The sequence below is a fragment of the Telopea speciosissima genome, chromosome 4 (genome assembly GCF_018873765.1).
Source record: "Telopea speciosissima isolate NSW1024214 ecotype Mountain lineage chromosome 4, Tspe_v1, whole genome shotgun sequence".
NCBI classification, from domain to species: domain Eukaryota; kingdom Viridiplantae; phylum Streptophyta; class Magnoliopsida; order Proteales; family Proteaceae; genus Telopea; species Telopea speciosissima.
This window is the reverse complement of record NC_057919.1, coordinates 15,418,924-15,431,931: the sequence shown is the minus strand read 5'-3', so window position 1 is coordinate 15,431,931 and position 13,008 is coordinate 15,418,924. Positions and strand designations below refer to the sequence as shown.

The window sequence follows — 13,008 nt, the reverse complement described above, 5'->3', positions numbered from 1 at the left end:
CTAGAAGAAGAAAAGAAGAAGACAGAACCTTAAGAGAGAAATGATGAGAATACAGAGAATAGCTTAACCTCCCAATCAATAGTAGTAGGGTATATTTATAACTAAAAGTGTACAGAATTAAGTATGCCCTTATTACTAATGTAACACTCACATAAGACACATAAGACCCTTAATAAGCAAAGATACTACAAGTATACCCCTGCGCTACTAACTCCCCCCTCAAGCAAAGATACTACAAGTACACCTCTGTTTGGTCCTGCGTTCCGGAAGGGCTGTTCTAAGCTGGGCATGGGTGACTTGTATGCTCCAGCTTTGAAGGGGAGTGCTAAACCGATAGGGACTGGGTTTATTGTATGTTTCCACGATGGGAAGAGTCCTACCTATCGTGGGTTGTGTGTGTGTCTTATGATCCTATCGGTAATGAGTGTCCTTATTTCCTTCTTCTTTCTTCTCATATTAGTCTAGGACTCTAGGACTCTGTTTTACTTTCCTATTCCTATTACGAATCTGTATATTCTGTTTACTATATATTGAATGAAGGGGGAAGGCTGTAACCATTGGTTGCTAGCCTTTTCAGCAATTAAATTCTTCTTCTTCTTCTTCTTCTCTCTTGTGATTATTGGTTTCTAACTATGATATTGTAACAACCTATAACCGGGACCAGAATCTCTCTGTTCCCAAGGATCTCCTACACTACACTGGTACGCACACAAGCTCCATTGAAGAAGACGATAAAATTCTTACTCATCAAATTGTGGCAAGGCCCTTATAAGCTGTGTTTATATAGAAAAGCTAATGAAACAATCCTAATCTGATCAGGAATGTAGAATCCTAATTGCTAATAGCAAAAATAGCATAAAAAGAAAAGTAAAGTCCAAAAGGAAACATCCCACATGCAGTTGAGGGAGTTCAAAACTAAATAAACAACTTAAAATAAAAACGATAAAAGATAACTAACACTAAGCCACGAGCTGGCTCTTCTTCTTCTTCTTGCGGGAGTAAGTAAGATTCTCCTTTTCTGCACCAGCAAAACTTGTACTGCCGATTGGAGAGAACGGATTAACCTCCCAATTGGTAGTAGGAGGTTAATTAAAAGTGTAAAGAATTACAAGTATGCGATTATTACTTATATAACACACACATACGATCCTAATAAGCAAGGGTATTACAAGTACACCCCTGCGTTACTAACTTTTAAAAAGGGAATCTACAAAGTTGGTTTTCAGCAGAAATGCATTTAATTTAGCCATTGTTTTCATCTGTTTACACCCACAATCCTTGGAGAGCTAGTAGCTGCTTATTTCCCAAGTGAGTGCTGACTGTGGTGAATTCCATTCTCTATTACGATTATTCTGGTCTCCTTATGCAGCTCAATATACTCATTCTACGTTATAACAATTAAAAGTAGATAAATGACAAATTGAAAAAAATACTCTCTTAGAAATGGTATTTCTAATGAGTTCCATAAATCAATTATGGATAGCAGTCAAATTTCTCTTATTGTAATACAACTGAAAAGCCCCATTATCATGAACTTGATTTTCCATATAGCAGAAACAATTGAGACTAACTGGGATGAATTCAACATCAAGTAAATTTAGCAAGAAGATACAAGTTTGTGGTGAAGTCCAATTATTGCATTAGGAAAGAACACACTAACAAGACTTTTATTATTCTGTCTCCATAACCTTGGACGAGCTGGCATTGATGGATTCCCTTGAATTGGAGGTAGATCTGAAGATAAGAAAGATCAACAGGTAATCTTGATTTTAAAGAACAGATTCACCCCATTTACCAGTTCGCATGACTCTCACTGGACTATAGCTGCCTCTGGAAATTCTGAGACAGTACTGCTTGGAACAATAAAAATTATGATTGACATAGCGATATACATGAAGGAACATGCAATAGTTAAAATGGACATAAGTCTACTCAGATGTAGTGATGAATTATTTGCTCAAATTTCAATGAACCAAAGAATGAAGCATGCCAGCTCAGACTCGCAGCAGTCACTCTTACCATCTCTACAACTAGACTTGCTAGCTTAAGGGGTCAGCTCCAATGCCTCACTCTGCCACATCAGATGTCAACATTATAGCAGGCTTCCTTTATTTCAAGCTGATTTGCATCTCAGAAAGCTATCCTGTCTTCCTTAGAACTTATCTTACAAGAGACATTTACTCATTTGATAGGGGAAACTTCCCTCTTCACCAAATCTTTATTATTTGCAAACTCCTTGCTCCATATATCCAAAGCTTCTGTTCTTCTTCAGCCTTTGCTCGAGAAGAACATAACTTTAACCCGAACCTTTCTTCAATTATCAATGCAGAGTCTACAATGAACTTAAGAGAATCCTTTTTAAACATCTTGTCTTAGTGTATGACAATTGTATTCTTCACAAGATTGCTTTCTTTTTCCACAAGACTAATGCCTTTCTTATTTAGTATAAGCTATTTATCTATTATTAAAAGGCAAAAGTTTCATGAGGACAGGCTATCCTAATAAGCTTACAAGGTGTGTCATCAATTTATAGCCACGTACCTGGATGATGCTGACCATTGGAATGGATAGGTTTAGTATTAGATCAGCCACATGTCAAATTTCAGGACCTAGTCCAATCAAATTCCCTCCCGTGTATTGGCGTGCAACCATGTATTTATCAGCCGTCCATGTTTGCCCATTTATTAATTTATTTATTTTGTGCATTGTAAAAGGAGTTATACGACATGGAGGTATAAAACTTCTGTAGATGAAGTAAGTCTATTATGTCTACTGTAGGGGTGTTTTCAAGTGTATTTTAGTCTTTATATGTTACTGTTTTAGGTTTATGTGAGGGTGTACATAAACCAAAGGTATATTTGTAATCTTGACTATTGTAAAGTTGTCATAAATTATACTGCTACGGGTGGGGGAGTATCTTTTCTCCTTCTAACCGGTAGTCTCCCTCTCTACCTCTTCTTCTTCTTCTATCAACTTCCTCTCCTCTCTTCTTCTTCTTCTTCTTGCTGTTTTCTTTTGTCCTACTTCACATCGTAGCAGAGTAGGTCTAACTAAGATTTTGTCTGGTTAAATCTATTTTGAGAGTCTCTACAAGAGTCTATTCATATTTGCAGCAATAATTCCGCTTGTTGCTGTTCTTGATTGATCATGAGATTTGAACATGAAGACTGAAGGTAATCTATTGATTAACGGATCTGCAGTTATTGTTCTTGATGATCCGATCAAGAAACCTCTCTACAAAGGACCTGTGTTTGCTGTTCTTGATGATTTGACCAAGAAATCTCTCTTTATCTAGGTTGGTATCAATTCTTGAAAAGTCACCTTTGCCTGAACTCTTGGACTCCCGTCATCTATCTTCTTTGAAACACGTAGCATACTTTTGCCGCCGAGTTGAACACAACACAGACTTCTGCCGGGTCTTCCATTCACTCCACAAGTAAGTACAAACCGGTCAAAGATGCAACGACGACTGCATCTAGAGGGGGATCGGTGAACATACTTTAACCTGCCACAGCCAACCTAATTCAAACCCACCCGTAGTCACTGTGCTTGGGGATGATAGGGAACAGAGAGCCCAGGATTGGGTGTCTGGTGGTACCTTCTGCCAGAGCCCCTATTGGTTCAACCAACAGCTTGCTGCTCGCTTTCAAGACGGCAACAAAGAAATGTGGGTATACGAATACCTACATTTTCAAGCACAGCAACAAAGAAATGAAGTTTCTTCCCACTAAAGATCTCCCCAACATTAAGCTCGAGAAGGTAGAGAAATCATTCCTCCTCCAGCGTGTTGACTTGATGGCCTCCTTGGTCCTTATCCAAACTCGACGGAGTCAAGTTCTTTTCATAGGAGGAGAGTTGATGCAGTGGCTTTAGAGTGGTTGGACCAATACAACCAGCTTTAGAAACCAAAACCTAAACAAGAGCGAGCCAACGTAGGTTTTTGGTCTAATAAAGGCTGGTAGTGGTTTAATTGGTAGTCTTTCTTTTATTTCTTTCATATAATCGTGTTTTTCTTTGAATAGGTTACGTAGGAAATAGGAAATAGAGTTTGAGTTAGTTTGGGTTTTACATTCCAGTTAGTAGTCTTTGTTTGTTTCTTCTCTTTATATGCTTGTAACCAACAAAATCCATTTTTTAGAATGAAAAGAAATAGATTTGAGAATGCTGTGGTGTGTGTACACAACTGTGGTTGTGGAGCTATCCTTTCTTCTCTGCAACTCTGAGTTTCCATCTCACATATCTTCCTGTACTCTTATTGGGCTTCCACCACTTATTTAAGATTATTTGCTATCTGCCTATCTTCTTATTGAAGATTATATGTTATCTGCCCATCTTCTTATTGAAGATTGTATGTTTGTCTTCTTATTGAAAAGGTGTTATTGTGGATTTCTTATCTGCCTGGAGTTCTTCTTGTTGAAGATTTCTCTATACTGTTTGTTTAAAGTTCTAGTTGAAGATTTCAGATTTCTGCCACGCAGTAGCGATTAGTTCATCTTCCACTGCTACTATTTTCTGGGTTTCTGCTATCGGTGTTGATGTTTTTTAGCCTGCAGCAATGATTTGTTTATCTGCTACTGTTGGTGATTTCTGGTCTGCAGCAGATATTTTCTGCCGCTTATATTGTTATCTTGATTTCTTCTTCACGAAGATTTTTTTTTCTCAGTTGTTGTTGATGGCTGATATGTTTATGTGGTGCTGTGATTGGACATTTCTCCTTTTTGCAGTTCTTTTGTCGGTGCTGTGACTGGAAGAGATTTTTCTTGTGATTTGGTTGCTTGCAGTCAACAACTTTTACAACGGTAATATCTGTTCAAGTCTGGATCTGATGGTGATTCCTGTTCTAGTTGTTCTAAGCTGGAGCATATATATTTCCTATGCTCCAGCTTGGAGTGTTTAAGGAATTAAGTCTACTATGTCTACCGTTGGGTATTTTCAGGGGTATTTTAGTCTTTATATGTTACTGTTTTAGGTTTATGCGAGGGTGTACATAAACCAAGGACATACTTGTAATCTAGACTATTGTTAAGTCGTTATAAATCTTATTGCTACCAGTGGGGGAGTATCTTTTCTCCTTCTAAATGGTAGTCCCCCCTCTCTACCTCTTCTCTCTTCTTCTTGCTGGTTTCTTTTATCCTACTTTGTCACAACTTCAACAATATCATACAATTTTTTTCCCATTGCCCGTGAGGATGGTGGAAAAATAGGACGTGGAGACATATTGGAAAGGGGCATCCTTCTGGGAGGCCCTTCCACAGGAGTTTGCTCTTCCATTCAAAACACTAATGCCAGTTCTTTGGACACCTTGCAACATTCAGACATTCCAATCTGGGTCCTCTGCCACTGAGATCTGAATAAAACCTGTATAACTTGAGTTAAACTTCTTGGATAGATAGATAGGAAACCCAAGATAACAGATTGAGCTGAACATATGATCTCCAGAAAAGTAGCATCATAACAGATGATCTTAATCTGCCAGTGGAAAAGAACTCCCAAAACTCCGAGTCAGCCTAATAATCCCTGTTTTGCCAGCTGGTCTACTATGTCATTAGCGGACCTGGCCTTCCAATTGAACAAGCAGTTCATTTTAGAAGCAGTAGAACTGATGCACTTAATGACATGTGAAAACCTCCAAAAAATCTGTCAGTCTGAGCTCATCCAAGCTATGACTGGCTGAATCTCCTTCCACTATGAGATTGTGGAAGCCGGAAACTAAACTATATTATCCAACATGTTCTCAACTGAAGAGCCTTAATAAATCAAAACATATTCCAGGATAAGATGCAAGGAAGATGTCCCATCACAAGGATTCAGAAAATGGCTTTGTGGACACTGACCAGGTAGTGCAATACCTGGTATGCACTTAAAAAGAGTCATGATATGCATTGTGTATCATACTTGGAGCCTCATTAATAGTGATCTAAGAACAAAAAAGGAAAGAATGTTATGTGTGTATGAGAGAGAGCGATGGGGGAAGGTAGAGCCTCACTACCCAATCCCAACCCTGCATCAAGGAACAGTGGCTTCTGACCACTGTAAGAGGATCTCTAGACTCTAAAACAATAAACTATGCAGTGAAAATCTAACAAGGGAAGAACACGACTCTTTGTAGAGAAAAAGAATGACCCTTTTTAGAAAAGTAAAACCCTAGTTGGATGGGTCTTGTTTACAGATTCAACTTTGGAAGCCAGGCCATGGACTACGGAAATAGGGCCAAAACAAAACTGACATTGGACTAAGCCTGTGGGCTTGTGGCCCGGCCCAGACATTCACGAGCTGAAAAAGTTGATATCCATCATGAACTTAGAACAATCATTCAACTGATGGAGAGCCAATCCAGAATCCACACACCAGGTAGTCGGAATTGATATCACAGAGCTAGTTCATTCAGGCTTTATGATCATATTGTGCAAGATTTTCACCATAGTCCGAAACTCTTATCTCAGATCCTTTATCTTACACTATGTATTGTGAGCTTGTGATTGATTGATCGATTAAGTTGGATTATGATTATTTTACTTGTTCTCATGACAAAGTAAGAACCAGAAAGATGCTAGCTATTTACAGCAGAGACACACACCATCATGCAATTGGACGCTGCTTAGAATCCTTAGCGCTATGATTCTTGATGAATAGATTGTTCGGTTATGTTGATTTAAGATCATCTGTAGGCATTAAAAGTTGCACTACCATGACGGTAACACTAGTGTGAGGAATGGCTATTTGCTGTAATCAAGGTATCATCAATATAGCAATCAGAGAGGTTGACTACTTGAAAATAGAGATTTAATGTCTAGTAGAGAGAGAGAGAGAGAGATGGAGAATTTTGCTCCATATTTTCGATATAGAAAAGGGCATCACATCTGAAATATCGCATCAACAAATTTATAATTAGTGGACTGCATTCATATGGTATTTAAAATTACATTTTCTATGAATATGAATAAGGCCAACAATAGTTGAAAACCATAACTTTCTTTGCCTAGCCCCCTGCCCAACCACCCCACCCCACCCCAAAAAAAAAAAAAAAAAAAAAAAACAAAAAGCAGGCCAAAAATCAAAGCTAACAACTGAAAGTATCAAATCTTTCCTCTAATATTCTTCACTAAATAAGGAGCCCATACCAATGACTCCAAGACATGGAGTTAACAATTGTTGCTAAACATTCATAGAGCATGAAAATTACAGAGTTACTGAAAAAACAACAGTCAGCAGTGCATACCAACACGTTTCTTCAGTTGTTAGGATGTTTAATTATCTTCTGCAGAACAACTGTCCTTGCCCTACGTACATCCCGGCTGCACCTGTCAGCTTGTTCACTCAAATCTTCAATGCTTTTCATAAAACCCTCCAATTTCTTCTTGATCTCCTCCACTCCAATCTTCACTGCCTCCCCTTGTCTAAGGGCGAAATCAGCATTCTCCATTAGAGTCAGGATCTCTATTTCTAAGCGCTCAACCAGAACCCGGATACTATCCAAGTCCTTGATTGCAACATAAGTGCCAATCTGCATTGAGCCAATTACTTCCTTCTGTCCTCTCAGTGCATTCTCATAGCCCTGCCACAGTGAATCAAACCACCTACCCATTGCTCCTATAGGGATTGTAGTCGCTGCTGCCATGGCAGCAGCAACTGGAGGTGCTGCCATTGCAGCAGCCACCACCGAACAGATAAGGATGGCAGCAAAAGTTGCACCAAAGATAATGTTTGAAACCTTCCTCCATGCCTTGGCAGATGTCAGCTTCCGATCAAGTTTGTTCTTTCGGATCTGCAACTTCTTTAACATCAACACCTGATGCTTGTAAACTGTTTGGAAGTCCTGGATGAAATCATTCATGAATGGGCTCCCAGCAGCCTTGAAATTTTTCAGTTCCTCCAGCGTCGCCAAATACTTCTTTTCTTCTAACCCATCCTCCTTTTCGAATTGTTGCAATGCAACATGAAGGATCAATTGGCTGTCACGGGCTTTCTTTAGGCACTTATCCAAAGCCGTGCAGAAATCTAAGGTTTGTAAACTGTTCTCAAAGTAATCCTCAACAAGCCCGGAGAGTTCTGGGTTTTTCCATATATCTTCCTTGCAATCTAAGATGACTTTGACGACTTCCTGGTCCATGTCAAGGAGGCTTCCTGTGACTTCTTTCAGTGAGTCAAGGGAGAGTGCTCGAACCTCCACTCCTGATGCAACTGTGTTTATGACACGATTCGTCCGGGTCTGCAAGATGGAATCGAAGGACTGCAAATCCGGATCGAGCCTGCATTCTACTTCATATGAGCTCAGCTCGGCAATGTACTGCAAATTGGTATCGAGATGAATGACTGGAGGAGCCTCTCCTGTCCTCTTGCTGAACTGTCCTCCCATCGATGCAATACTCAGAACCTGACAAGAACCCAAAACAAACTCAGATTCAATCTGGATTCCGGAACCTATGGTACAAAACCCTTGAATTCAAGTCCATAAACAAGAAAATTGCCTCTAAAACAACGGATCTCAGCTGAAGTAATAATTTTTAGTGGAAAAGTCCTATCTCTGCATCATCTGAAAATCATATTTGAAAAATGCAACACTCCAGCTGAAACCCCCTAAAGCTGGGCTTACTTGGTCAGGGAAAATCTCGACTTTCCAACAAAAAAAGATAAATAAATACTAAGAAAGAAAGAAAACCACACTCTTTACCTCTTCAAGCCAACAATTGTTTCAAACTTGGAATAAAACCAGAATCAGAGACCACACAGAGCCCAGAATTTCTCCCACCTAATCGACCAGAAGGAACACCAGAAACTTGATCTTTCAAGGCCGATTGAAGCTACAGGGTTAAGAACCAAGCGATGTTTTATAAAAGTGACACAGAGAAGCAAAGATGTTTCGTGGAATGAGGAATGAAGAAGCTTACAAAGGGTTAAACCTTTAAAAAACCCTTAACAAATAGATAAAGATAGGACGTGGATTGAGAATGGCTTGCACGCATGATACATAAATGAAGAAGAAATAGGTAGTGGCGGCCGGCCGGGGATGGAAACTGCAGAAAGTAATGTCTTCTTCCTTAAACTCTTTCTCTCTCTCTGCTTTAAAGTTTTAACAGGTAAAGCAAAGCAACAGCTTCAAAGCGGGATAAATGAACGAAATTGCCTGAGAGGCAAGAAGAGAACAGTTCAGAGAGTGAGAGGAGAAAGAGAGGAAAAAAACACAAAAAGAGGACCGACGAAAGGCTTGAGCCAAGCCTTTGACATTTTAAACACTGGGAAGCTACTGGGAAGGTTCGCAGAATATTCTTAGCGGCTTTGCTACCTAATTGAATAACTAAATTACCCTTACTAAAGTTTGAAATTACGAACTTATCAAAAAAAAAAAAAATTACGAAAAAGGCTACAAAAAAATGGTTTGCATATTTTTATTTATTTTTGGTAAAAATGGTTTGCATATTTACCCCCTCAAATTTCATGTATACTATATTGGCCGATATCGATATGTATTGTTGTTCCAAAACACAAAAAAAAATAGATATGTATTGTTGGTATCAGGCAAAAACGGTGATGTTTTTTGAATGGGAAATTATCAACGCCACTCCTTGAGTATCCCGTTATTTTAATCTAACCCCATTAAGAAGGATTAAGATCGTTTCTAGGGATCCCAGCGCACAGGGTGCTGTCAGGGGGCATCCAGCGATTGAGTTATATCGCACACATCTCGATGCATGCCTAGGGATGTGTGCAGCACAACCCAACGGCTGGTAGCACCCTGGGTGTGCTGGGCTCCCTGGAGACGAGCTAAATTCCATTAAGTATCAAAATATCAAATCTGACCCAAAATAACATTGGGCACTCATTGGGCAATGCAAGGATGTAAATGGATATCAGAAAATCCAAATCCGATCCACATCCGAATCTGTTTAGGTCATCCATATTCGTTAAGAGATATCTGGAAAAATATCTGAATATTTCAATAAAAATTCATTCAAAAAAAATTCATATATTTAATAATAAAAAATCAAGTAAATAATAATCTTGAGGGTTTTTGAAGATTCAACGGGCTCTAGAATATGAGGAAAAAAGAATCATGATCTAAGAGATATGGATTGAGAGTGAATTGTATCCGCTTAACTGAGGAAGGTCTTACACAGGGTAGAGATGTAAACGGATGATCAAAAATCTGAATTCGATCCATATCCAAATCCATCTGAATTCGTTTAGAGGTATCCGTTTTCGATCAAGAAATATCTAAATTTGATCACATCCGATCCGTATCCGAATCCGATCCCGTTTACATCCCTACCTCCAAGGAGAGGAGCCCAATCCACAAAATCAAGAGCAATCTGTATTCTATAGTGGCAATCCTGTTATTTAAAGTGATACTGGGGAGGGTTTTGTTACCAGGAAGTCAGGTCTCTTTCTCGAACGAGTTGAATATTGAGCCCCCTGAGACCGTGTCCATTCCGCCTTCCACCTATGTTCCCAGTCAATTACCAGAAGATGACAAGTAACGTCTTGATTTCATGACCCATCCTTACATGGGATACACGTGACAAAATATTATTGGTAAACGGCTCCGTGTTTAGTTTCAAAAGATTCTACCCTACGTCAATAGATCTTCCTCTCAAAATCACGTGCTTCGTGACGTTTGATTTCGTATCTTTCTTTATTTCTGACACAACGATAAATTGACGCTTTTCACCTTCACGTTTCCTTCAATCGAAAATAAGCTTCACTCGTTGCCTCGTTGGGGAAGCAAATGGGGAGGGAGGGAACAGATACGATCGTGGGCTATCGGGTATCCGTTCCGCCAATACCGATCCACACCAGCTCGGATAGGTCGGTTTTATCCCTTTTTTCATAAAAAATTGGGCATTTTACAATTTCATCCTTTTCAAATATCGATACCTGATCCAAGATCGGCAGATATGATCCAGTCAATACCGTCGATTTGATACTACCTCCTTCCATGGTAGTATGGTACTATGGTAGAGAGTAAAGGGGCCTCTTAGGATTAAGGATTTTTAAACTCGAAATCAGGTCGAATTGGTCCTCATTGATTATGATATGGCTGGACCGGATGGAATCAAGCTGAAATATATTAAATTGAATTGAATCATACTGGAATCGATCTCAAAAACGTTGGAATCAACCTCTCAAATCAGAAAACTAGACGATCCGATCCCAAAAGTTCTAGAATCGACAGCTCCAGTACATCTAGAATCGAAATTGGTTAGAATCAAACAATTCCAACTTTTGAAACAATGCTTAGATTAGGGTTTTAAATTCAAATCTGAATTGGAATTGGCCAAAAAATGGATCCAGATCCTCATTCGGGGTTTTCAAACCCCGCTTAGGATAGAATACAAATAAAAAACCTCTTACCCTCTTTGGTGCCTGGGTTTTTTTCTTCAGGAATCTATTTATCTTTCCTTATATTGATCTGGACTCCTCTTTTTTCCTACCTATAATCATACTCTATTAGTTAAACGGTATAACCTTTACCGTTTGCGCCCGCTTAGGTTAAATGGTATAAAATCCTCATCTTACCTTACGAATAAGGATTGAGAGATGCAAGTACCGTTGGTAAATCGATTTCAATTGAGGGAGATGGGTAATGGTGAAGCCAAGATTCAATCACAGGTCCCATCAAACGCCAAAAACTTCACCAATTGAGCTAACTAAGCATCTTCAACATCTAGTTATTTTGATAGTTGGATAGCTAGGGAGTCCATAGATTAACCAAAATATCAAATTTAATGGTTGTCTCAGCTTATAGAGTCAACAATCTTTGGCATTTTCCCTTGCATGGTCCCTATTCATGAGTATAACTCATTTCTTTTTCTTTAAACCCTGCTTAAAGCATTATTATAAACATATGCCATTTTCTATTAAACCCAATTAATATCTGATTCTTTCCCCGACCCCCCTCTTTTGCGGATAGAATTTATATCTTTTTCCAAGGATTAAAATAGAAGTTAAAATTAGTTTGAATGACTATAGTTCTATTTAGAACTTGGCATCTTCTTTTAATTTTCTTGTCTTATTCCTAAAATTTGTTTAAGATAACAGTATTAAAAGGTTTTCAAAAATAATTTGTAAATGACGTATCATTATGTCATTATTTTATCATGCACAATTTTCAAATATGCATGTAAAATTGTAAAATAATACTATTACCCACATTAAAAAAATTGTATCTCATACCAAAAAAAAAAGAAAAAAAAAAAAAAAAGAAGAAGTGAGATTAAAAATAATTTGATACCTTAGTGGTAGTCGATAAATAAAAAAATTCATAAAACTAAATAAAGAATAATTGAGTGTCATGTCAATCAAGGTACTTTCACTATATGTCCAATTCTGCATGTATCATGCATTTAAGTATCGATATTATATTGACAATGACTAGTACTGGTAAGACATTGATACACATCGGTGGCATTAGTATCAATATCGGCAGCAACCTACACCAAGACCTATACCATGGACTACCTTAGCGTGGACTATGGACATTTTCTTCTTATTGCTTGAATATTGAACAAACTTCTTCAAATTAAAAAAAGGTTAGGTGTGTGGTCCGTCCAAAAAATGTTGGCTGGGTGACCCATCTACTTGTGGTACCATTCTTATCAAACCCAGACAATTTTTTAAGGGAAAAAGAACTCTGTCCGGGAGTGTGGCCTACACCAGCACTCTCATGAGTCTATCTCTCTCCTCCCTATATGAAAAGACATCTCTGCCCCCTTGCTTTAAGGAGGAGAGAGATAGACACATGAGAGTGTTGGCATAGGCCACAGTGCCGGACAGAAAACTCCTTCCCATTTTTTAATCTCTATGATATTGCTTATAGGACTAAGTTTCCCTCCACCCATAGTTCACCCACCATACTAGGGTTTTAGTATGTTCCAAAATACCCTCCTGATACCCTTTCCTGTCCTCTCCCCACCCCGCGGTTAATGAGATCCCATTCACCGAGGATGGAGGGAAACTCGATCCTTGCTTCTATATTTATCATTATTTTATAATACCACCGGGGGAGAATTG

At 38.7% G+C, this 13,008-nt stretch overlaps 1 protein-coding gene across 3 annotated transcripts; it reads right to left on the bottom strand.

Moving 5' to 3' along the window:
- Positions 1–1,163: 1,163 nt before the first annotated feature.
- Positions 1,164–9,066, bottom strand: LOC122658500 (UPF0496 protein 1-like). 3 transcript variants are annotated; one of them, XM_043853491.1, is made up of 3 exons: positions 8,672–9,066; positions 7,220–8,374; positions 1,164–1,853 (listed from the first exon to the last, which is right to left on the bottom strand). In XM_043853491.1, exon 2 carries the CDS (start codon positions 8,354–8,356, stop codon positions 7,232–7,234), a length of 1,125 nt encoding a protein of 374 aa, XP_043709426.1. In that variant the 5' UTR covers positions 8,357–8,374; positions 8,672–9,066; the 3' UTR covers positions 1,164–1,853; positions 7,220–7,231. The 3 variants fall into 3 exon arrangements, with proteins under 3 accessions (XP_043709426.1, XP_043709427.1, XP_043709425.1); XM_043853492.1 differs by having other exon boundaries at positions 1,164–1,850; XM_043853490.1 differs by lacking the exon at positions 1,164–1,853 and having other exon boundaries at positions 7,091–8,374; positions 8,672–9,065.
- Between the last annotated feature and the right edge of the window lie 3,942 nt (positions 9,067–13,008).